Here is a 27,032-nt window from a genome sequence, read left to right as displayed (position 1 = left end):
GGAGGCCAAAGCTGGCGTAGCTAAAACTTCTCTCCGTGCATCTAGTCTCTTCTTCCTCCCTGCAAGGGGGAAAGAAAAGGGTAAGATTTAGTCTTCAGGTAAGCTACGGAAGCCTGTACTACTTAACTCTCTGGAGAGGCACTGGCATACAGGAACAGCATGGCCGAAGGTGCTCGTCTGTGCTATTTTGCCAGATCCCAGTCAGAAATTCAAACTGAGGCCGGTTGGATCATAGCTCAAGGACAGGAGTATCTACTGCTTGAATCGCAACAGGATCCTTTTTTTTTAACCTTCGTCCAAGATGTATATCAACCCATATTGCCCTTGGGTCGGGAAGGGGCTGATAACCACAAGGTATCCACCACCTTTGCATTCCGATGCTGAAAAGCAGCCGGGGGCAGGAGCAGGGAACAGGTCCATATCTGGCTGTTGGCCATGCCACGTGCATCAATGCAAGTCTCCATAAAGGTTCTCCAAGTCACCATCTTCAGCATAAAACTCCTTTGGGAAGTCAAACTTCCCTGGAGTGAATGTGTTCCAAACCAAAGGGAATGGGGACCCCATCCTCAAATGCCCTCCAAGCGAGACATCAATGTACCCCAGAGACTGGGGCATACGTCCAATGATTTTCAGCATCACAGACGTCAGGCACCGCCGGAAGGGGTCGTCAAGGTCCAACGTAATTCACTCTTGGTAAGAAATGGTGTGCTGTGCGACTCCGCTGAAGTGACATTGCGACCCGATAGGGAGTGGCTTCAAGTTCTGGCTAATGGCATACTACATGAAGTGTCTGAACCAAGCAAAAACAGAATGGTGAATCAGGGGTAAAAAATAATGTTTCAAGCTACCAGCCAGTCATGGAGAAACAATCTTAGCCTTTCCCTGTGGCAACAATAACATGGGGCAGAAAAACAGTGAGATTGTGTGGTGGGTGGTGAGATACCAGCTTTCCCGAAAAACGAATCTACCCTCCCAACACCCCAACCAGCATGCCCATTTAACCTGGTAACACCTCCATCCCTGCCTTTTCATTTTCACCAAACCCTAACTCACCTACTGCTAAGGCTCGCCCATTGTTACAGTGGTCGTGCTGCATTTACCACCAGTTAGACAGGTTTCTTGTCCTTATCACGAGTAATGCATAAACATTCTATCCAGGTTAAGTCTGAAGGATGGTAGAGGAATACTTTTAAGGGCCTGCTGGTGGCAGAGATGGGCTGCTGGATTTTAATGCAGAGGTTACATTCTTTGTAATGGTGAAGAGTTGTGAGACTTTGTACCTTCTCTCCAAGGAGGAGCCAACCCCTTTGAGACTAGGGATATCTAACTGGGGTGAACCGACAACACAAGGAGCTCTGTTCCATCGCAAAAGGAGTGACCAACTCGCCCAAAGAAGGCCACCATGAAGCAGCCGGTACGTGTAATGAGAAGACAGACAATGGATATGGCAAGAGATATGTGCACAAGAACACACATTGAATAGCTTTGTATCAAACAGTCACTCAGGAACCAAGATACAGGTACACTAAAACCCAGGATGTGCAAGTAGAGCGTGATAAGAATACAAATATATGAAAAGGGATGTGGGTAGGTCCTTAAGAGTACAAAAAGTCAGCAAGCCCCTCACCCACAATTGCTGTTATAGGAATGGTCAGCGCTAAAGCCACATACAGCACAAGCAATGGCAGGATCTGTAAGCCAACCTTCTTGATGGCATTGTTTAAGGTAACAGTCAATACTCACAAGGATACCACCTGGAATGTCAGCTAAGCTCCCATCCCTCGCTGATAAAACAGGGACCAGAAAGGCTTAGCAGCAAAAGGAGGATAACTTAATACATAAAACGCCTGACAAGCTTACAGAATAGTGAGGAAAACCTAGGCATTCACATACGAGCTGGATAAAACAGCACACTACACCTAACAATTAATAGGGAACAAAGAAGTGCAAGAGAAACCCATGAAAAGACTCCAAGAGAAAGAAAAGGAACAGGAGCATGGAAAACGAAATTACAAGTGCAAAACCTCCCACTCCCCATCCAGGGAAGGAAGGAAGGAAAATGGGACAAAATAGATCTATAAATGAGGGGTGTCGAAAGGATCAAGGTTACACTGCAGAATGGGGCAAAGGAATAAAGAACTCGACAAAATGGGCTACAAAGGAAAAAGGAAATCACTGGAAAGTGCAGACTGCAAAAACAGAGGAAGACAAACAGAATCCAGGAAGCAGAAAATGCTGATAAGCACACTAAATTCGAAATCCAGAAACAAGAAATAAGAAAATAGGAACTAGACACTGCATAAGAGCCAGGAAAAAGGGACCAGTCATAAACAGGAACACCGCAACGATGACCAGCACTGGACTAAAGCAAACTGAAATTCTTTAAGCTGGCTAGAGATCCCTCGCCTCAGGCGTGATGCTTGCTAGCTACCTGCAGCCACAGGGGTTCCTTATCCTACACCCAATCGTGTCCTACAAGGGTGGAGATTAAGCAGTGAGCAAGGAATACTGGGAAGCATAGTCTTTTGACTAGGAAAGCATACTGGCTGCCAAAAACTCGAATGGATCCGGAAGTGAAGTGAAATGGAAAATAGGACTTTTGAGCTCCCAAAGCAGCACAGTGTTAGTACTGCGTTGCAGGGGTCAGAAGGCAAGTCCAATATTTAACAGTTCCCAAATCATGCCCCCAAGTGGTGGGAATGAGAGCAAAGGGAGCGAATTGTGACAAAAAGTGGTTCTCAGTAAAGAAAAATGGGGCGGTGGGTGTCGAATAGCCAATGGGCCTATAAACCAACAGAGAAATACTGCTAAGGGCAGAACCCACAAGGGTAATTAGAAACCAGAAAGTGAGATACCGAAAAGGGGGAACTTCAAAACAAACCCTGCAAGGGGTTATGAGAAACCAAAAAGAGGAGGAAACACCGAAAGGGGATGATGCTGTCAAAATACCACACATTAAGGGTCATCAGTAGTCCGAATGCGAACGAAACGCCAATAGGCGGTGAAGATGTGAACCACCAGCCGTGATGGTCTATCAGAGACCCGAAAGGGAACGAAATAAGCAAAGAGGGGGAACGTGAAGGCCACGACCTGCAAGGGAAAACAAGACAAAGGAAGAACAATAATACCCAATAGGGATGAAATTGAACACCACAAGCAAAATAAATACCATAGGGGAGAAAAGTAGAAACAGCCATCCTCAAGGGCTTCCCTGAAACCAGCAAAGAGCAGCATCAAAAGAGAACCAGGAAGGGGTTCAGGGAAATTACAGCTTAAGAGAAATACCCGCGAGGGTTAGGTGAACTAAGCAACCCAAGAGAGGGGACACCCGACTAAGAACCCAGTGCCAGTCCAGGCTTAAAGTCCAAGCCACTCACAGAGGATGTAAATCTCCAACTCTCAAGTAGACACTGAAGGAGCCCGTGAGGCCTTATGAATTCACCATTGGCTCAGATCTGAGAAGCCCTGGAGGGGTGAGCGAGAGACAGCAGTTGAAAAAACTTCAGAAATCCAAGAGATTAGTTTGCCAAAGGAGTGTGAAAAGACCAGAACTACAAATTGGTGGAAGGCACAGAAGTGTGCACATTGTACTTTATTGTGGAATCCAAACCTTCGATGTTTGGGAAGCAAAGAAGACCAATTCCAGAGATATAGATTGGGGAGGGGGCGGGGAGTTAGGCACAGGCCAAGCAAAGGGGAGTAAAAAAAATAAATAAAAAATACATCCCTGGGTTAGGTTTGTTTTATTAGTCAATGCTGAGTCTATATTTCCAACTGCCTCTTACCACAGAGGACGAACTGGAGTTCTGTAGGACATCGTGACAAGCACTTTTTTTGCATTATTTTCGTAAAATAGGGAATGCGAATTGTAGCAATAGGGCAAGGAGAGGATTTATTTTACTTTAATAAAACCCTGAAAGGTTGAAAAAAAACATATCCTTGTATCAGTGTTCGCTCTCTAACCTACCACATCAGCCAAGGCATAGCATGAAGACTTGTTATTTTTTTATAAACATGGAGGATAATATGAAGTAGGTACTGGAAGCCGAACACTCAAGGGGGGACAAAAGTGGTGTTCAAAACCTCCAATGTGACTGTATGATGATCCAAACCTGTAACCACCTATGCATTCTACCGAGTTCGCATTGTAAAGCTACACGCTCACTGTAACCAAGAGCAAAGTACCCTTCCTTCCAGTAACCAAGACACTTTCTTACAACATAGCCTCGACGCCCTTGGGCTGCTAGTGCGCTTTACAAATTTAAAAATCAATAAATCAATGGAGACCATGAAAGTGACTAGCAGGGGTGCTTTCATCTAAAAGCAGGATGGCCCAGAAAATGGCTTTTTTTATTTAAATGTGCTCTTCCACCGTTACATTAGGATCAGCCATCTCAAAAAAGGTGACAGTGGCCGAAGCTCCACTAATCGGTCACCTGCCTCCATACAAAAGACGAGAGAGCATTGCCCACAATAAAATAGCAGGTCCAAGTTCCAAGTGGTTTTTCAAAGAGATGCAATAAGACTGATAAGAAATAAAATAAATAAAAGTATCTTCAAAACATACACCTTGGACAGGTGTGATATCTTGTAAAATATTTGGAATAGAGGACAATTTCAGGAGACAGGCATCAGCCATACACAATCACTAAAAGGCAAAGATCTTATTTAACAGAATAGTTTTGCCTATCATTTGAACGTGAAATAGACATTTTATCAAAATTCACTTTATGAAAGCTTCTGTTCACCTTGCTTTTCACTCGTGGTCCAACAATCATTATGCAAAGCAATGGTACTGGTGAACAACTACTATTTAAAGGATCGAAAAGACCGCTTTAACAATGGAGAGTACTCCGCTTCCACTTTTCTGAGTGGTTTTCTGTATCTTTATTTTGCGAACTGTAGAGTGGTATATTTGTTTGCGGATACTCCATGTCTGGGCATCTAGAGTTTTAAAATATAATGTTATTACATGACAAAAAAGAATGTCCTTCTTTGCTAATGTATTTAGGTTCGATTTGTATTTTTAAGTTTTCAAAAGACTTTTAAGTGTATGTAATAGATTTATGAAGTTGCCATGGCCAAATAAAAATCCTCTAAGACTATTAAAAAAAAAAAAAAAATTAATAAATAAATAAATAGAGTACTCCTCTTCCCAAAGAGGAAGGGGCTGGATCTTCGGTCTGGTCACTAATACAATTGATAAAGCGTGCAAGCTATTGGTTAGGTACTTGCCAACATATGGAATAACTATACAAATTGGATTTAAAAATGGCCACATCAACCTCAACCTCAGAAAGGGCACACCCCTGGGTTATATTGTGTGCCAACATCCCAGTTACTCCTCAGGCTCCAGCCACAGCCGGTACAGCACAGGGAGAATTCTCAAGAATGTGCTAATTTCCCTTACCTTTTGAGACCCCCCCCCCCAGCAACTTTGCTGGATTTCTAGGATTTGATTTTTTACCTGGAAAGAGTGCGACCCTTTTTTCCCACTCTTTCATGTATTTTGGCGTTTTACACTTTTGTTTTCTTTGGTTATGGATTTTTAAGACAACTCCATAGGCATCATCTTTTTCTGTATGTCACAGCACCTTCAGTGCAGTGGCACAGGGATGTCTTTCAGACTCCAAGGTTTAAATAACTTCTCATGGACTGACTACTGTCTCCCAGAGCATGTAAAGTTAAATTGACTTTACTAGTCTCTTTAAATTTACAGACCCAGCACACACTATCTTCCTATAGAGTGCTGGAGGGGTTGCCTAGCACTCATGTAATAGTCAAATGTTACCATTTCCTACTTTAAATGGCTGGTGGCAGTGGTTTAGATCATACTACCATGATTTTTCTCGACCATGAACAACGGTAGCTAAAAATCGGGTCAGCCATGTTTTTCAATATGGCGCCCCAGACCTATCTGTAAATACAGACTCTGGTCAACTTTTTTCCCCATTTCTTTTCAGAAAGGTCCTTCTTGGGTTTGTCTCTGCACGCCAAACAAGGTTTGGTCCCTTTGTTCGTTAGCCTTTGGTGGGCTTCAGTGCTGAAGCCCTCCTCTGGCGCCGGAGTGTCTGGTGTGGACAGGATGCAAGGGAGGTGCCTGAAACTCCCTGTGCTTGATTGGCCGGCTGGCTGTCCAGTAAGGACAGCCACCCTGCTGTGTGTGTGTGACAGCCAGGCTGAAATGAATGGGGGAAATTGTTTAAAAGCAGGTCTCTGGGACTTGGAAAGCAGAGTCGATCACTGGAACGAAAGAACTGAAGAAGAGCTGAAGGAAGAGGACTGCTGCAACTCCTGGACGACCAGTGAAGCCCTGCTACAGGTCCGAATTGCCTGAAACTCCATCGACAGAGAAGCCCTTCAAGGTTAAATTTAAGCCACCTGCACACCATCCCCTTCTGGTCGAATTTTCTACAGAGTGCTGTTGAAAACCAGATAGCCAGAGGGAATGAAACCAGCTTGTAGACTTTAAGGCACTTGCACCTTAAACCGACATCTTGCTAAAGCTTTTTGGCCTCATCCCTGGGCAGTGTAGGAACCTCTCGACTTCCTCCTTGTCCCCACGACTGAAGCTCAGGAACAGCGAGATCTGCTTGAACTGCCAGGAACAACTGCCTCAGCTACACCTCTTCTTCACTTTCAAGGTACTGTGCAAACGCGGCCTGGAAATCTTTTCGGCCATTGCGAAAGTTTGTGGAAACTTTCTCAACTTCGAAGGCTTGTCCTTTCCTAAACATTCATCTAACTTTTCGCCTAGCCAAATTCTCCTAAACTCTGTGGCAAAGACTTAACCGTTTACTACCAGAACTGTGCTATCCTACACAAAGGCTCTGAACCATTGACTTTGGCCCAGGCCTAGGAACTGAATTGCTGGTTGTAGTTTAATGAAACCCTTTGCCCTGCCTATGCAAGTATTTGTGCTGTCTATTCTAATAACCTGGTCTTTTTACCCCTTTTTAAAGTAGAAGTGCCATTTTGCTCCCACTTCAGGGAAGCTAAACTTGTTCATTTACTTACCGGTTGGGTATTTGTATTTTATTAGTGTGTGGTATTGAGCTGCTCTTAATAGTGGAATGTTTTCAAACTGAATGTGTAAATACATGTATATTATTTTACCAAGAAACCTTGAGTAAGTGTTTGTTGGTCCTTTGTGTAACTTGTTCTACTGCTCACTTTACCGTTGAGATAAGTCTGGCTGCTCAGCCATCGCTACCACTTTACTGTGTAGTACAGGCTTGTACCAAAGGTGAAATTGTACTTACACTTGTAGTCTTAATTGTGTGTAGTGTTCCCAAAAGGCAGTGCACATGATTCTGCCTAACAATAATGCCTTCCAACCTGCATAATACAGTGGTTTATTGAGGCACAAATGGTTCAAAAGAGGGTCTAGAGCAGAACGCAACAAGCTACTAGCCAGCCATCTAAGTTCTTGTCACCTAAATTCTATACATACACGCAGCACACCCTTTTCTTAATGGCCAAGGGTCAAATATCACTAGTCATTGGCCAGTGGCGAGTGCACATTTTGCACCCTGGCCTAGAGCATCTTGTACCCTTTGCCTTGGTGAGAGATGACAGACCATTAAGGGAGGAGGTAGAGGGTCAATTTAGAAAACCTGCAGTTTTAATTGGGCTGAAGGAACATTTTACACAAATTCCACAGATAAACATAGTTAAAGAGTGCTTCCCAAAAATGTTAGGAGATACTGTGTAAAGGTTCAAAAGGATTAATTTTCAAGAATATTCTGATCACTGCTTTAAACAACCTCCATAGGTGGCCCTATGTGCAGACCACAAAACGCCAGCATGTTTCAGGTACAAGCATCTACTCAAGCAAGTAGAAGCAAAAGGACAGGACTTCCACGTCCATTATCAGGCATGCAATATAATTCATATACAAATACGAAGAAAGAAAACGATGCTGTGGACCATTCGTTTACCACCTGGTCAAAGCAACTCTAAATGCATGTCAAAAATGAATATTTGTATTCTTGCTTAAATGCCGAGGTCTTTCCACAGCTCCTAAAGAGGAAAGTGAAGAAGGTTTATGGCTTCTCCAAATGGGAATCTCTCAAAATCCAGAGGGACAGAACATTGTAATAATCAGCCTTCACAGTCCCTTACTAATGTTAAGGCGATACGTAGAGGGAAGATTTTGCAATGACCATGTACACCCTTTTTTCCGCAATGGTCGACATGGCTTCTGAGGCTAGGTATGCCCAATCTCCTGTGAAGGCTAAGGAGAGATGACTGAACCAGCTTACTGGAGTACAGTTCCTGAAACAGTAAGTCACTAAGGAGGCTGAACAGCCCCGGCAGAGTTTAATCACGGCAAAGACATCCAAGACTCCAAAGGAGGTGTGGCCGGAGAGAGCCCTCCGGCGTCAGGGGAAGGAGCGCAAAGTGCACCAGGACAATGATGCGAGACACCGCTGACGCAGCAGCCCGAAGAGGCTGAGAGAACAAGAGTTTCTGCAGGATGGCAGAGATCACAGCGGAAAAGCCACATAACCGACTCTGCCCCAACCAAGCCGAGAGTGTCTGTAGGATTGCGCCCAACTGAGAAGCGGCATAAGCGACTATGCCACAACTGAGCTGCGAGATCAAGCAAGAGGAGGATCGGAGGGCTGATGTTGAGCCCTGCTGAAATAAAATAAACAGCGACTCAGTGCTGACTGAGCGATCAGGACAAGTCAAACCCTCAAAGACAGCTGCAGAGCCGAGCAGAAGAAACGCAAGCGTCACCACCAAACAGAGAACTGCAAAGTCTCAACAACCCTCCCAGGAAGGAGGTAGGTGAGCAGAGAGGAAGAGAGATTAAACAAAATAGATTGAGGAAAGACAAAGAACACCCCAGAGGAGGGGAGTGAGTAAGCGGAGCCCAAGAGTGCAGAGTGAGAAGAAGCAGGGCCCTATAATAGGGAGAGACTGAGAGAAACCCTGAGTGAGGAGGATTAAAGACTGAAATAATCCCAGAGTGGGAAGAGACCAAGAGACCTGGGCTGGAACACATTGATAACATTCCAGCACAACAAGCACTGTCGATCATGACCTGTGGGCAATGGCCTTTACTAAAAAGGGACATGGTTGGGCTCAGAAGCCAGGAGCCACCCCTTCAGAGTGTAGTGTTCTTTTTTAAGATAGGCAAAGTGGTTAGGTTAGAGTAGAATTCTGGACAGAGGACTTTTTTATTTACTGAAATTCTGACATGCACCATTTTTGACTTGTATAATAGTTCTGAAGCTTTTAGAATTAGGGAAATGTTAGGGAAACTTGATACAAATGCCTTGTTTTAGGATTCCCGATTCAGACTTACCACAATATATACATACATTCTTGGATGGGTTTCACATTTTTTGGTTTCACATTTGTGATCAGAAAAAAACTAATAGTGCATCAAATGGTTACTGAATCCTCCACCCACTGAGGGGAAGTGGGCCAATGGAATGTAATCCTTTGACAGTTCTTACAGCGCACATAAAGGGTCTAAAGTGGAGGAGAGGGGCAAGTCATCAGTGACCAACCTCTGTCCCACAAGATCCAAGGAACGGCAGCCAAAATATTTTGTCCATCCCACCCCTGGGCTCCCAGAGTTGTGGGCAGTGAAAGGGTTAATTAAGCATAATGTACCAATAGACAGTTGCACACTGGCAGCAAATGGCACAGAGTTGGGGCTAAACGAGGAGCGTCAATACAATAGGTTTTACTCTAGCTAAACTATTTCTGGTCCCCCATATGTTGGACATTATTTTCAAAAGGCAATAACTGAACCGTATACCATTTGGACACAGGTAACAAAAAGAACAAAGACAGTAAAAGATACACAGGAGAAGTTGCTAGACATGCCCAAATGAGTAATGTTTGCGTCTCTTCAATTTCCTTTACTTGGGAGTTCAAAAAGCTCATGCTAAAATCGGTCAACAGGGCATTCTGAAACTTTGAGAAATTTTAAAATGTCAATCTAGGGACAGCCGAATCATTGGGTTACCAGATTCAAAGCACCTGAAGTGATTAGAATGCATCAGGACGAGTGGTTGCATCATTCCAAGCAGCAGATTCAAGGAAAGAGGCAGAGCACACAAGCAATCAAGGAAGTCAGTTCTCGGTACAAAAGGCGATAGGACTGCAAGTTGTGTAGTGGCATGGGCAGGTTTATTAACCGATCAGTGAGAGGTCCAGTAATCTACAGAGCTACAGGAAAAATACATTTTATAAACTGGACAGGAGATGGGGGTTCACTGTCCCAGGTAAAGGGGGTATGGGCTAACAGTGGGAAGGAACTTCAGCACACTTAAAAAGGTACAACCACAGACTTATAAATATCAATTAGTTATTACCTGAGCAGGTGAGGAGTTCAGGGTGATGCCCGGCTTTAGCACTGTAGCCCCACTAGCTGCCAAGTTCCCCTGGGCTGGCTGACTCTTTATGGGCTGCAGCACCAGCTGCTTCACTGGTCGGTTGGGCTGCACAAGGCGTTGCATCGTGGCCTGGCCACCCACCTTCGTGGCCAGCACAGTATTCCCAGACACAATGGACATGCCTGCTCGTAGAGGCGTGCCAGTTAGCACTTTAGCATAGGTCACCTTGCCCCCATTGGGTGCACGGGCCACCATGGGCTGCTGTTGGGTTATTGCTTGAAGCTGTCCAACAGGGGTTCCAGAAACGGATATGCCCGGAGGGGCCTTGAGAATGACTATCTTTGGGGCCTGCTGTCCAGTCCCAGAGACCGCGTTCACTCCCATGAATGGGTTCCCCTGGCTGAGCAGTCCTTGGTCCTTTGTTGACTGCTGAACTGGCTGCGCTGGTTGCAGATTGGCTGGTACAGAGGTATAGTCATGAAGAAGCAAAGTCTCTGGGGCACCAGTAGGTGCAGTGTTAACTGTCTGAACTTCAGTAGGCTGAACAGCAGGAGTTACAAGATCAGTTTCTGGGGTGCTGCTGGTGGTCAGCAGGTTGCCAGATTCCGAGGTAAGCTGGGTAAGGCTTGTTGTGAGTCCCAAAGCATCATCCATGGTGTCTGGTCCATCATGATCGAATGCATCTTCAGTCAGTGAGTCCAAGCCGAAGAGGTTAGGGTCGTCGAAGAGGTCCATGATGGGGTCTGCCATGTTTCTGGGGAAACTAAGCCCTATGCCGAGGGCAGCTTGTAGAGATTCCCTCGTCTCCAGTGAATAAAGGAAGAAATGATAGGCTCAACCAACCAGATACTCAAGTAACATCCTTGATGGTGGGGTGCAGCAAATCCACTGGGGTCCAACAGAATCCTGCATGTATGGAGAGAAAGAAAATGATTAGGGAAATAAAGAGATCAAATTCAACACTAGTTACTTTGATCAGTAGTTCAATCTCAGTCCTAAAAAAGGTAGTTGGCTACCCAAGCTGTGACCAAACTAAAGATTTAGTTATCAAGGCAGGATTTAGGTTTCTTAATGTACATTTTTTAACAGAGCTAAAACAGGTTGCCCCACTAACCCTTCAGGTCAGTGTCAACCTGAAGGGACAGCTCTACTCGCTGAATACTGCTTTTTTGTACACAACATACACAATGTGGAAAGTACAAAAACTACCAAAGAAAGGATCCTTCCTTTCCTAGAGGCGCCAGCCCTGAAGCCCCCTTTCTCCAATGTTCCCCTGGTTCTGCCAGAACTCTACAACACCACCATCAGAACAGTGGTAGACACCATTGCCCCTCTAAAGGAAAAAAAAAAAAGCTAAAATTAAAAAACACAACAATTGATGGTTTACTCAAGAGCTACTTAAGCTAAGATCACAGAAGCAATCTGTGCTCACCGAAAGGCAATCCTGCCCTCGGGACTCTACCGTAAAGGCCTACAAAACACTTGCCACTCAATATAAAAAGGCGATCACACCCTAGCGAAATCCTCATCCTACAACTCTAGAATCTCAAATGCTAAATCTGAGTCAAAAGAGTGGTTGGCAATATTCAAGGAGTTGGCCATACCGGCAACCAACACACAGGAAACCGTGAAAGATGAAGCCTGGTGCAACAATATCCAATCTGCCATGCTGAATAAAATAAACATCCTCCAGGGAAAAAAAAAAAATCAACTCGCACTACAATGCCCTGCCCAAAGCCAGTCGGCCCTCTGCACCAGTCTCCAATCCGGACAAAGATAAAAAGTCTCCCTTTCAGAGAAGGGAAAGACGGAGGTTCTAGCCATCATGAAACATATCAAGCTGTCCTCTTGCAAGGGGGATATCTTCCCTGCCAACCTTCTAAAAGAATGCACAGATTCACTAGCCCCCATTCCCCAGAGCATTTATTAACGCCTCATTCTCCTCTGGCATCATCACACCCTCCCACAAGGAGTCTTGGGTTTACCCGCTGCTTTAAAAAATAAATACATTTTTAAAAAAGAAGGAAAAAAAACCCTTCCAATAGCTACTGTTCCATTTGTGCTACAAATACTGGACAAAGCTGCTTACGCACAAATTCAACACTTTCTGGAAAGCAACAATATCCTAGCTAAGAGGCAATCTGGCTTCCGTCCACGGTACGGAGTCAGCCCTACTCGACCTTAAGAGCCAATTAGAGGAAACTATGGACAAAGGCAAGCCAGTGCTGCTCCTGCTGCTTGATCTATCTGCAGCTTTTGATCTTGTAGATCACAAGACCCTCTGTAGACACCTCAGGGATGCTGCCCAATTCTCTCAAGAAGCCACATCCTGGATCACCCCTTTTCTCAAAGGATGACAGTTTTCTCAGACCAGGCCTGTGCTACACCTACCCCCATCCACTGTGGAGTCCCCCAGGGCTCCTGTACCTCGCCTACTATGTACAACATCTTTACCTCTCTTCAATGATCTAGACAAACACGGCATATCTTATACCAACTATGCCGATGATACTCAAGTTCTTCTCCCCCTCTCCGGTTTGTGGGATGTCTTAACCCACTCATCCAAGCCCTGCAACATCACTAGGCATTGCTGGCAGCAGAAACATCAGAATGGCCACAGGAAAGCATGCTGCTCGACAGAAATCACCAGAAAATGCGCAGTGAAAACCTGAAAAATAGGCTGCCATCCACTTTTGCCTATCTTAGTGATCAAAGGAGATCACTGGCCAAAAACCACCATTGGGCTACCCACAAAGTAGCCTGAAACCACTTGGGAATAGCAATGCCGATTGCAAAAGAAATACAGAGCTGTTTGGGAATCAGTTTTCTTGATTGTCAAAAATGTGCTAAAATCACGACTCACAAAGCACCTAAAAGATCCAAACTCTTTGTTGTGTGTTCCACATTACTCTACAGCAAGAATCCCCATCAATACAATGTCCGCAAGAATTGTATGCTCTCAGGGCAAAATCCCCTATTTTAAAAGATATTTGATGGAAAGACAGCTGTCAAAATGGGAGTAGTACCGTTACACGCCTCTGTCAGGTGCTGGCGATTTATAATTCTGACAGGAGAGCTGTGTTTTAGAGGTTAAATATGGAAAAAGAAGAGAATTCAATCAAAATGCCATATAGATGCCACACATTGATTTCATGTGGAAAAAGACTTGATTTAAGATATGTTGCTTATTTTAAGTATATAAATGTTATATTTTTCACAAGGAAGTATGTACAATTGATCAGAAAGTAACTTGATGCAGTTAAAACTTCAAGAACCCTTCACACTTGGGCCTTCCTACCAACAGGAGAGGATGTTGCATGGACATGTTAGTCAAAAGGGAGGAGATTCCTCTGCTGGCAGGAGGAAAGTGACAATCGAGTCTTTCAACTAAATAGAAAATGCTAATTTGGGTGCGACTGGTCAACAACTGCTTTGCCAGGAAGAAGGACATGTGACCCTCCGAGTCAGCCAGCTCTGGGGGAGGACCAGATTGGGATGTGGATTTAACATTGCACCACATATATGTTTAAGGAAAATGTTTCTAAAATATTCTAACAAGCTGACAAAAATGTACAACTTTGAGATTGTGGCAATGAAAAATTCACCCACAATTTAAGACTAAGCTGGACGCTGTGTGATGTTCTGAGACCAAACACCAGAATTATTAATATCACAGCTGCAGTGTTGTTGCTATGAACCTAGGAACCTGCAGTAATATGCCCAGAGAGGAGCTGCATGCATGTATCAAATTTGGTGCAGAACCAATATTGGGAAACTCACCAAAAGCGCAAATAAGTTGTCATTTCAGAACTAAAGCTCGTAGGAACATGTGACATGAACAGAGACATGCCTTAATTAATCTGTGATGTGTATATGTATTATGAACAACTTGTGTATCTGGGAAATGTTTTTTGGGTAAAATTGATTTTCTCTGTAAAAGCAAAGGGGAGTTTCTTCCCTAGAGGGTAAATGGCAGCATCATGACGACATCTCATGACACGCTGATCCTTTCTCCAGTCAAAAGACAGAGAATCCTTTAACCTATCAAATCCTTAGAGGGTTGGGCATGTAGAATCAGCCTTCCCACCCACTTTGGAAACACATAAATAGGAACTGCTGAGACCCAGATAACACTCTTTTTCGACTACTCACCGATTCCTGCGAAGCACTTTGCCAGACCAGATCCAGACAATATCCAGATAGAGACTCCAGATCTAGATCCAGAGACCAGAACTTAGAATCCAGACTCTAGAAACAAGCTCTAGAACCCTGAAGCAGAGGCCTAATTTACAAGCTGAACGCTTCTCAGCAGGCCTTCAGAATCTTTTGCAACCTGATTCTAACCCCTAAACTTCAACGGGGCCTAACCAAACCATTCAACAGCCTTGCTGAGCTGTGTTGCTTCTAGCTAAGAACTCTGTGATAGAACCCAGATCCAGACCGAGAGAGAGCAGTGCTGTATCCAGACCCGTCAGATCTAGTTCAAGTGACCCAGACCGAAGTGCAGTGCTGAGAGCAGAACCCAGAGACCCTGAGACCTGTCTGGTGGCGAGAGTGAAGCCGAACCCCCTGAACAGATCTTTGACGAGGCCCATTCCATAGCTAGGAGTGAGTATCTAGTCTAGAACTGTCCATAACCAATCTTAGTTTAAAGTAATCCTCTTCTACCTGTCCAGAACTGCATTATAGAATCTTGTGTCCATCCTGTTGATTTCAAATCTGTAAAGCGCATCTGTCATTTCTGAAATCTTGATTTTATTTCTGCAAAATCTACCTTCACAAAAACATCCCTAACTTTTGAACCGCATGCCCTAGAAGTGAAATTATAGTTTTTACGTATTCGCGATTTAAGCACGCATATAAATTGCTGCGAGTTGCAATTTAGCTCCATTTCACCACTTGTAAAAAATAGCTGCTTCTTGCTTTCCACTGCTGAATTTCGTCTCCAATTTGATAATCATTCATGATCATTGCTAGTGTTGACCTGAACCAATCTAAAGTAACTATCACTCATCCTGAATCTCTTTAGTGAATTAAAATCAATTTAGCAGATTTTGCCATCCATTGCAATCACATTCAAAAGTATTTTTGCCCGTTTTAAAATCATACCCGTTTCTCTAACCTTGCTGGGGGGAACTGGGATTGAACTGCATTCTTGATGGTCTTCCTGAAACCTGTTTGCCCTCATTTCCATCTCTTCATATTGAACAGGGGGGAGTGAGTAGTCACAGGGGAAAAAGTGACCATATTATCTTCTGATTGAAATCATATCAAGTCCATTTCTGCGTTGCATTCTTTTCCATTATTGCATTTCCTGGAATCACATAAAGTATTCTCTGCTACAGTATCCTTCATATTCATACTCCTAAGTGATTAAAGAGTAAGTGTGCTATTCAGATATTTGGTTCATAAAGTGTGATATATATATTGTTTAATTCTTCAAATAAATCTTTTAATTTGCAAAACAAACCTACTTCTTGGCTCAGTGAGGTCAGGGGGATTCAAAGAGAGGGGCGTTATAAGGGTTCATCATCCAGATTTAAAGAACTTTGACATAAAAATATATCAATAAGGGCTTCCATTGGGCATCCCATCCTAAACATTGACTTAGTTGGATTGCTGGCTTGAAGTCACTTACAGGTTCCTATGAACAAGACACAGCTACGCTCAGCAAAACATATGCCCTTAGCCAGGCTTGGATGGCTGGCAATGGTCTGTCTCAATGGAGTCAAAACAGAAATCCTCCTGGTAGGCCCCAAGGAAATCCTAAACAAGCTTGACAGTCAATACAGTTCTTTCAACATTGAGAATACCATAATCACAGCTTCAGCAGCAGTCAAACACTGGGAGTCTACCTTGACTCCACCCTCTCTATGACACGTCAAGTCAGCGCCATCTCATCGGCAGCACACACAACCAAAATCATAAATACGGTGAAAACATATCCCTCACTCAAAAAATGCCTTGTCAGAGCCACCACTGCAGCCAAGCTGGACTATTGTGACCTTATGTTTCTAGGCACCTCAGCAAAAAAACATGCCCCTAGAGACCTGGGATGTGCTTTTGGTCAGGAACAATGATTTTTAGAATGCAAACTAAGTGACATTGGCTAATCGAGGAAGTCTGATTTATTAGACAGACAGGGCTAGTAAAATAGGTTTTGCCTGTGCTTCCTCAAATTGGATTATTAGATTATGTCACTTAAGTTTTAACTGATTAATTCTTAAAATGTTGATGTGTGTATGCATGCATTTTCTACACTGGTTCATGTATTGATTAATTTACATAATTACAAACAGATCGAACTGGTCTTTTTTTAAAGATTGCTATCGTAGGACCTATGGCCTACGCAATAAATTATAGAATTTTTAATATAACAAAAATACCATTCTCTGTGTGTACCGTTTTTTGAGGTAATTTAATAACCCATGGAATAGGGCCCAGTCGTAATAAAAACGGGGTCTTTGAAATATTTGGTAACTGGTTCATCTGGGGGACTCCCCTTTGTGTACTAGACCTCGAGCGGCATTCAGCATTCCCAAAAGGGAACACATCTCCTAGGCGAGAAGGGACGCCCATTGGCTCCCAATTAAGAGTGTATTCGCTTTAAAACCCTTGCCATCACACATACATGCCTCTCCCGGATCGCTCCTCCTTACCCATCAGAAAGAATTCACTGTGTTACATCGGTTAGACCCAAGCGGGTCCAGCACTCCAACCAGCCATTTGTCCCCACCTTTAAAAGAGCCAAAGCTGGAGGCGCGAGCTTCTATCCTAGCACCGAAAAACTGGCATGCTCTACCCTTCTCTTAGGAAGGAGACCTTCCTCAGTGTTACGCAGAGCGCTTAAAGCTAGTCCAGCCATCCTGTAACAAAAGATTAGACAGTCCACATGTAACCCTGGAACTGGTCTACTTTTTATGAAGCATATCCTGTAAATGTCATCACCAATGCTTTTTTCTTTCACTGTACCATTGTATCTAAGCAAGTCCTTCTGTAACAGCGCCACAAGCCCAGGGCCGCCCGTGCACTTTATAAATGCAAATAAATAAAATAAAATGCACAAAACTACAAGTTGCTCACTCTAAAAACTTGCAACACTGCCATTCCTCTATATTCATGGAAAGAGGGTAGAGAACCACATGACCTCTTGCACGGCAAATGGTAAAATAGTTTCTGGGAAACTGGCATGCACATCACAGGCGCCACATTCACGAGCACCCATCAACCGCTACTTTAACCTCCATCTGAGCCCCATCCCAGCTGTCACGACCAGTCTTGTTACAACTACACAGATGACACCCAAACATCTTCAAGATCCCCAAAGGACCCCTCCTCCCCAGACCTAGCATCTTACCTCACAGAAATTGACCACTGGATGACGGCTAACCACCTCCTTCTCAACCCTGGAAAATCTGAAATCGAGATCTGCGGGAAGACTTCCCTCTTCAAGCAACCCACCCCTTGGCCGCCCCCTAACTCCAACACAGTAAAAAAAAAACCTCGGATGCGCTTTGTACACAGACCAGACACTATCATCACATCAACTCAGCGACAAAATCCTGCTACCTATACCTATGCACTCTCAGACGCATCTTCCCTTTCCTGAACTTCCCACAGAGGAGCCGCGATTGTGGCCATCGTCCTCTCATACTATGCCAACCCCCTATACCTGGGGCACTGGCATCACAACTCTGGAAACTCCAACGGATTCAAAACATGCAGCAAGGCTCCTTCTTGCCCTAGGCTCCAGAGAACACATCACACCCACCATGTCGTTCACTGGCTGCCGATCGGGCGGTGATCCAACTTCAGGGCAATGGGCACTACCCACCGGGCACTACCCACAGAGCACTGCACAACAAAGGACCAGATTATCTACAACACAAACTCACACCCTACAGGCAAACTAGAAACCGGAGATCAGGTACAGCTCTGCTCCTAGGCTTCCAAGGATCACCCAAAAAAAAATATTTTTTTTTTTAAAAAAGTATCAACCAGGATCTGGTGGGTCTGGGAGGGACGAGCATCTTCATTCTCTGTCCAAGACCCCACCACCTGGAACTCTATTATCATCCGCTGCATAGTCGATCCCCTCGCTTTCTGGAAGGCTCTCAAGACCAGACTCTTCCCTTCTGCATTTCGACTGACCTAGTCTGCCTCCTCATTGAACTACCCCCACCACCTCCCAGACCGAAAGGTGGAGGCAGCAGGCGAGGCACCAAAGGAGACCACAAAAACAGTACCTAGCACACATGTAAAGGAGCGCAGCCAACCCATGTGGTACGATCTGCATAATCCCATTGTAACTAGATATCAGCCTCGATTCACTGGCACATATGGTACTCCATTACAATGGATCCCGGTATCCCTTACGGGGCAGGTCTACTCACCCGCACCCATCTGCAATAACCACTACCAGACTTCACAACACACATCACCAATACCATAAGAATGCAGCTGAAAGCAATGCAAAATTCGGTCCAGCTGTACACATAACCAGTCTCCTTGACTCACATACTCTCCACAGTCTATCCCAGCACACATCCACTATCCAGATCTCCATGGGTCACAATCGGGGACTTAACCACCCCAACCTTTGGGCTGGGTAAAAATGCGCATGCGCATTCTGAAATCCTCCAACAAATCTCACACCTTGGACTTCGGTCTTCCAAGGGCGTTCACCCCACAGCACTTTTGAGGCCATACCAATGGCAAAAGGCGCCATACAAATACCATACAACATAACTTCCATCCATCCTTGCTCTACTCCAAAACAAAGGTGTGGTGGTTTGCACATACATACGGAGCAAAAGGGGATTCATGAATACCACAAGTGCCAGTGCAGTTCTAAGTGAAAAGACCTCATTATTAAGGTCTCATGAGAAAGACTTTCATTGGCCGTTTTTCTTTTGATCGTACATTCCAAGAAGTTAATGAGGTCTTTTCACAGAAAACCGTCTTTTTTACAATTCGGGTGGTTTGGGGAGGGTTTCACCCACTGAGCCGCCCTTTGCTCCTCAGGCCCCCCCCCCCCCCCACTATTACCTCGCCCTATCACTCAACCCCTCCCCACCCAAGACTCCCCTAATCCAAAACTCCCCTAATCCAAAACACATACACACCCACCCACTTAACCGTTTTCTTCATCCTGCGCTTCCAGGTCCCGTTGAGCCCGTCGGCCCCTGCACGCACTCATGTGTGGCAGGGGCGTGACAGTTCGATTTAGAAAGACCACTCTGTGCGGTCACGGAGTGGTCTTTCTAAATCTGTTTGTTTTGGAAGATATCTTTTCAACTAGGCACGTCAATACAGGGAATAACTTGTAGTGCATGGTTCATCAAGTACTCATATCTGCGAGAAGGCTGCAAAGCATTAGTTGGGTGATAGGCAGCTATTTCAGACCTATTCACACACATTTTGAATAACATGTGGAACACAACTGAGTGGCAGCTATAAAGCTAGTGTTTGAGTAGTATTTTCCCTATGTAAGGTGGTAATGGAGTAGCTCACCTACCTAACCTGTACATGAGAGAATACACAACTGTAAAAGGCGACTACTTCCGCCCGACCCCTCTACCCTACTCTACCCTACCCTACCCCTTCTGACATATGTGCATCAAGGCCCTCCAAAAGATGGCGATCTGCAATTTGGTAACATTTCAAGATAAAAGACTCACCAATGAGTAAAGAAGCCTGCTTTGCAGGAAAGGGCCCTCTCTATGTAAAGTAAAGCCTGCCTGAGAGCATAGCCCTGTCAAACGTCAAGTCTCTGCATTTTAGACCATGTAGACTTCTTTGCAAGTCCAAATAGGATTCAAAAGAAGACAGTAGCAGCTTTTGATGTATTTACATACATGACCAATTATTAAAAGCCTTGGGAAATAAAATGGAACACATGAAGACTGAAATGCATGTTTTTATTGAGCAATCTTACAAGGCTGGAAACTGAAACCAACCCAGAAACAGCTGGTCCTTCAGTGTAGGCGACAGCCACCAGAAACCTGCTCCAAAGTCGGATTACATTTTATACTCCTATCCTGAATTCCACCACGTTCAATGCTCAGTCTTCCTTGCTGGCTACATTAACAACTTGCCTGTCGCCATTTCTGAAACTATGACTCCTTAAATGGAAACTGGAAGGACCTTTCAATCTTACTGGCCCTCATCAACTCCAAATTTATCTATATGGAGAACTGTATTACCTCCTTGCGGTCAAGAGTTCACCAGGAAACAGTGTTCAAAGCAACAAAAAAAAACAAATAAATGAAAGCATGCAGGTTTAATAAAATATACGGCAAACAAGCAACATACCATGTTACTGCCATGTAATGCACTGCTGTGTGTGTGAAATACAACTAGACACTCAGTATAGTTAATGTAGGTCAGTTTTGCATATTGCTACCCCTATTTTTATAGATTTTCTTAAAGGCAATAAAGTCTCTGTGGTCAATAGTTGACCTATATAGATTCAACAAGAGATTAGGCGCAGCTCATGCCCTCTACACGAGTATGCAAGTTACTCCATTAAACAGAAACATAAAAACTGAACAACTTAAGCAAAGACAAGAGGGGGTTCACAGATCACAATGCAAGCTGTACCATAGTTGAATTAGTACAAACGATTACAATGTTGTCCCAACAGTGTGGACTATTTAAACAAATAAAGAAAATTCCCAAAAAGGCATTAATTGATGCAGATTGGCCATTCAGTGCAAAACATTGTAAATGCATACAAAGCAGAACAAGTATAAGAATAGAGGGGGTGCGCACATATCTACACCTCACATGGGGCAACAGATACTGATGGTAGTGTCTTTGACCGACACTAAAGCTTAGTATAGTTTTTGTCTTCCTAGTAAAAGGTATAGCCAATATAGTTTGTCTAGGAGACAGGACCTTGGGGAGGTCTACTAGGGCCAGGCTAAAAGGTGACCTTGTTATGGGTTGACGTCAGGAAGGTGAATCATAGACCCCAAGCGAGGTGGAACAAAAGGGCATCAATTGGTGCCAGAGTTCACAGATGTTTCGACATATGCAGTTAAAGAGCCTTCTTCTGGAGCCAAGGAGCAGAATCCCCTGCAAGAAGCGGAGGGGAGGGTAAGTAAAACAAAGGAGCAATTTGTTGAAGTATTCTAACGAGTACGTTTAACAACATGAGTGACAATTAAGTACGTACACAGACTTAAAAAGATTAAAATAATGTCTAGAAAAGACAATCCCGTTCTTACACTGACCTTAACAGTGGTGGCAACAGGTGTGGTTGCCTTCTGGCTTAGTGAATGAATTTAGAGTAGCAGGAGACCGTGGTAGGGAAGCTGCTACAGGTCCTTCTAACCCAATGCTGGGAGTGGGGCACTAAAAGTGAAAAAGAAATGTGCCTGAATGAGCAACGTGAGGGCTCAAGGAATGTGACTGGCTGGATGAAATCACAGTTGTGTGGATATTGTACAAGTGCAGACACTAAGTACCTTAACGTCCATTGTGAATGGCGAACCGAAAATGGGCTGGCCATTGTAATCCCATGGCGTAGAATGCTGGGCTGGAGAGGCGCTGGAGGCAGACAGCAACGTTCTGCTGAAATTCAAGCAGAACTCTATTGTAATTGAGAAAGAAAGCTGTATTAGCTTGGATTGAATACACGCTGCTGAGCGTGATCTAGGGGCCATTGGTACAGCAGCACAGGCTCACCCGAGGGCTGCAGTACAGTGAGGCGATGGGTCCGACCCGGTGTAAAGCGAGGAGGCGCAGCTGTCACGGTTGGCGACTGCTGTGTAATGCAAGCAGTCGTGGGTTGAGCTGTATAGGATAACTGACTGCATGTGTGGGAGAGTAAAAGTTTCTCCTTGGCGCATGCGCAGTCACAAAGGCACGTAGATATGACAACCTCTGTAAACAAAGTCGAGAGACGGGTTCAAGCACCCGAGCGCGGGTACCGAATGGGGAGAAAGATCTCCTTATGTGTAATGAGTGCAAAGAGGCGAGAGGGTGCCTCCAGATAAAAGTTTAAATGTAAAACAGGGCTGCTGTGTCCGTCGGTCGCGTCATCTTGGTGGGACACGGATTGGACCCCAAATAGTAACTGGAGCTACTTGGTCCGATGGTAGTGTCCCCCTGTCAGGTGTGGACAGCGGGAAAGGCAATGCGATTTAAATGCGTCCATATGATGGCCGCAACGGTGTCACGATTGTCCCATGTACCCCAGTTGCACTCCGTCTAAGGTGGTAACAACCAGAGAGAAACCCTACCTGGCAAAAGGGAGAGAATCTGGGGTGTAGGGGTGGCAAGAAGTACAGGGGTCTAAGGTAGTTAATAGAAAACCCTGTGACAGGGTCAAGGAAGTCAGGCCCTAATATGCTCACGGACCGGGGGAAGATAAAATGTCCCAAGTGGCTTGCCGAGGTTAATGTCCAGTGCAGAGGGGAGTGGTTCAGGTGAAGGGGCCAGATGGATGGGCCTCGTTCAGTCCGAGTGCTATGGATTTAAGTTTAAACATCCACCAGGCTTCCTTGAAGTTCAGGGAGTTGGCCGAGTTATTCATGTTGGATACTTTGTCCACTACCCACCATAGGAAATTATCTGGGCCATGATGGAATTCTAAAAAGTGGGGTACCAAAGGTGCAGCAATGTTTTTACACTGGATTCTTGATCTATGTTCACGGATTCCTTTGTGGATGGGTCTGGAAGTTTGTCGCACATATCTCAGGCCACAAGGGCATTCCATTATGTATATAACATTAGAAGATTTGCAATTAGAAAAGTGGCGCAATTGCCAATCCTTGCTGCCTATGGGGAATGAGGTCATTTTACGAGTGAATTTGCATGCAGTACAGTTCCCACACGGGTGATGGCCTATGATCTCTCTATGGTTCCAGAGAGAAGCTCGTGTACTGGGTTTGCTTACTCTGGCATGTGTCAATATGTCCTTTAAGTTCTTAGATCTCTTCAGAGCCATTCTAGGTAATGGTTCATCAGGTAGGCTCAGTTGGACAAGAGGCCAACATTTCTTTATCGTACCTTTGAGTTTGGTTGTACTGGGGCAGAAAGTGGCGACACAGGTAATGTTGTTCTCTCTCGAGGGGTCCCTCTCTTTGGTAGTAAATAAAGATGCTCTAGGAGTCAATCTAGCTCTCTTTTGGGTATTTCTTAAAAGGTTCTTAGGGTACCCTCTTGCTGACAGTTTGTTGTGCAATAAGGATGCATGTGTTTTGAATTCACCAATAAGAGTGCAGTTCCTGCGAATTCGCAGGAATTGTCCATACGGTAGATTATCCCGGGGGTTCTTTGGATAGTGACTTCTGGTAGTGCAGATCCAAATTGATCTATATGGAGAATTGTATTACCTCCTTGCGGTCAAGAGTTGACCAGGAAACAGAGTGCTCAAATCGACTTTAATAAAAAAAAAAAAAAAAAAAAAAAATGTAAACTCTACTGCACTCAGTCTAGACTAGAAAGACGAGATGAAACGTTTATTGGACTCACACTTGGAATTACTCCAAGTAAAGGCATCTCTCCAGGTACAAAAGGCTAGAAGGCATCCATGTGCCCTTTTGAACTCCTATTCACATTACTATAGACCAATAGCAAACCTCCTATGCAAGATCATCAGATTACAGGAGAGGAGAGGACAAGACAGTGCCCAAGGTAGGCCAGGAGCTCCCCAAGGAATCCTCCCTTGTTTTGGTAACAAGAACCCCTGGCACAACAGGCCCCAGTTTTGGACACAGAGATGGGCAACCAAAATATGGAGAGATCCACAACATTCAGAGAAAGGAGGCGTATCGGCTAAATCGTCCTCCAAGGAACCGCTAACACCAAGTGAGGGGAAATGTTCCCTTCCCGATCTTTCGAAAGAGAAAAAGCACAAACAGCATGATGCTGTCTCGAAAAGGAGCTCCACTAACAAGCAAAGTGAAATCTACGAAAGGTACTTAGCCTAAGAAAAGCTCTAACGGCTCACAGGCATTTCTAAGGAATCTTACCACACCCCCTTCTAACCCTACCATCGGTGTTGAAGTAGTGGGTGTGAATGTGCTGGAGCGGATCAAACTAACAGTGGAGTCAAAACTTGGAGGAATGGTATCTCTCTCTGCAAGCTTGAAGATCTTTCTGGTTCCAAGGATGATGCAGATCTTAACCTGTCCCTCTGGACGGTTCATGATTACCACACCAACGAGGAGGATACAAGTTAACCTGTTGAGAGAATGAATTCCTCGAGATGTGAGGACTATCAGTCTGTGTGGCCTTAAATAAAAATAGATCTGGAGGGCAGTTTCAGACCTTGGAGGACCGAAGGGGATAAATGACTCAAAAGATTGTCCCACTCTGCCTCCCCTATAGCACAAAGGGATGAGGCTCGGAAGCGGTCTCATACCAAGGAGAGAAAACTCAAATGTTTTAAATGTAATCGAGGCAAAAGACTTACAGGGGAACGAGAGTATAAGAGGATCCCTCTAAAACTGAGATTAGACAGGTTGCTTCCACTTGATGGACCGATTTTAAAATCGAGACAATGTAATGAAGTTGTTGCTTCACATCCCTCGACTTCCATTTTGTCGATGAGGACTGGATGGATGCAGTGATCCTCCATCTAAACAGTAGGTTAAAGAGTCTCTTTGAGGTGTTCTCACCTATTACTCCCATGAGGTTTTGATCTGACGGATCTTCGGGGATGCGAAAGCTCATTCAACCCAGTGGCACAGTTTCAAAATAAGCCTAGAAATAGTCCAACAGATACTAAAATTGAATCTTACAAAAAGCCCAAGCATGAGGCGAGGTTCAGATAGAGAGTACGGTTTTAAGATCCATTAGCCCAGTGTTCAAATGGGAGGATCCACTCAAGTAACGTTTGAAAGTTTGATGGCTACAGCTCATTTCAATCCTGCCTTTTATGGGGCAGAAAAAGCAGGCCTGCTGGCCTCCTCACATTGACAAAAAAAAGGAAGGGGTTTTTGTGTGGTCGATTCTAAATGACCAAGGCCAAGGTTTCTCTGGCTTTGATTTTTGGTGCCGAAGGGTTTCTTTTTACGTCCTACAAGCTGTGGGCTTCTTTGGAAGGAACATTTTGGAGCAAGCTCTTAAACCTGCCAAAGCTAGCAGCAACATCAGTGATAAGGTAAGAGTTGGGCCTTATTTCATTATATGCAAACAGCTTGGAAGGTGTTATCGCAAGTGTCTATTCGTGCCCGATGCACTTCCATTTGAAATTTTTGCCCAGCAATCTGGCTTGATGGAACCAGTGTAATGGTTCAACAGAAGGATCACTGCAGGGCTCTTCTAGTGTTGTTAGGCTATAGCACAGAACTTCTACTGATTAATCCCGGTGAAGTCAAAGGGAAGATCTGGGCACAGGACTGGATAAAAAACTCTCGGGGAGAGAAATCCCCATCAGTGGCAACTGGCCCAGCGTGAAGAATTAGTAGAAGGCTCCGATATCTAAAGCTTTTCCCATCCCTGTGGTACAGAATTCAGTTAATGAGACTGAGATTCAATCTGTTCCCTACCAATGAAATCTTGAAGAGATACAGTAAATCAGTTGACAACAAATGCACATTCTGTCAACATGAAGGCCAGATGGAAAAACTGCAGCACACATTGGTGGGCTGCCGGGTTTGACTGCTTAAGGCAATCCCGAAACTTGGTTCTAAGTTCAAAGACAATGGGCCTCATTACGAGTCGGGCGGTACATGGTTAACGGCACCGGTAAAGGTGTCGGTGCCGTCAACCCCATACCGCCCGATTCAGAGTTCCCCTCGCGGGACCCGCTCTGTATGTCTGGTCTCACCAGACGTGCAGAGCGGGTCCCGCGAGGGGGAAGAGGGAGCAAACAACGGGCCATCTCGTAATGGCCCGTTGTTTGCTCCCTCTCCCATTCCCATTCAGCCCTATGGGGGCTGAAATGGGAATGGGGAAGGACCATGTCCGGGTCCTCGGAGGGAGGAATACCGGGACTTCCGACCTCGGAACTCGTAATGAGGCCCAATGTCTGGAGGCAGACAGCTTTTGGTTTCATTTTTGCCTCGATACAGTTATTAAAATGAGTGCTCCAGATTTAAGAAGGGGTGGTTTTAACAGGGAAACAAATGTGTGTGGAGTTGACTTGCTCTGTGATAAGGAATTGATGAGTTTGTAAGAAACAATGTAATTAAAAAAAAAATAAAAACAAACATTTAGGTTTTGCGGCTAAAACATTTTACTAACTTATAAAATGGTCCCATTGGGAATGGAACTTAATTTTGTAGTCCCTCAAAATAAAATTGTACTCCCAATTTTAAAACTAGGAAGTAAAATACTCCCACTTCAAAATGTATCTGGAGCACTGGTTCTACTATTCTGTCGGTTTGGGGACGATACACAAGGTTCTTAAGGTTTTAATGTTGAGGATTTCTTTTACCGCCTGCATCAGGCGGAACAGAGGTAGTAACCTAGTCCGTAAGGATCTCCTTTAGGAACCCTACTCTCAAGAGGAAAGGTAACAAATGCTTCAGTATTTGCTGGGTATTGTTTTATAGAGGGAATGCTTTGGGATAGTGAGTGCCTATTCAACAATTACTAAGATAACAGTATTTTAGTCCAGAAGTTTCTAAAAGGTCCCACGACACCCATTGCAATCCTTGTAAATGGGATATCAATAATGGGTAAGGGTTGCAATGGAGCAGTAGGAAATTTCAGTGT

General features: G+C 44.5%; 1 protein-coding gene across 8 annotated transcripts in view; it reads right to left on the bottom strand.

Moving 5' to 3' along the window:
- CHD8 (chromodomain helicase DNA binding protein 8) overlaps positions 1–27,032 on the bottom strand; it is a 1,687,145-nt gene that overhangs the window by 1,629,248 nt on the left and 30,865 nt on the right. For all 8 annotated transcript variants that reach the window (XM_069633907.1, XM_069633913.1, XM_069633911.1 and 5 more), the window contains exon 2: positions 10,338–11,264. In XM_069633907.1, coding sequence (XP_069490008.1) covers positions 10,338–11,108 — 771 coding nt within the window. In that variant the 5' untranslated portion in view covers positions 11,109–11,264. The remainder of the gene's footprint in view (positions 1–10,337; positions 11,265–27,032) is intronic.

This window comes from Ambystoma mexicanum, chromosome 13, assembly GCF_040938575.1.
Source record: "Ambystoma mexicanum isolate Mex_15411 chromosome 13, UKY_AmexF1_1, whole genome shotgun sequence".
In the NCBI taxonomy this organism is placed as follows: domain Eukaryota; kingdom Metazoa; phylum Chordata; class Amphibia; order Caudata; family Ambystomatidae; genus Ambystoma; species Ambystoma mexicanum.
This window is presented reverse-complemented; position numbering and strand designations above follow the sequence as displayed.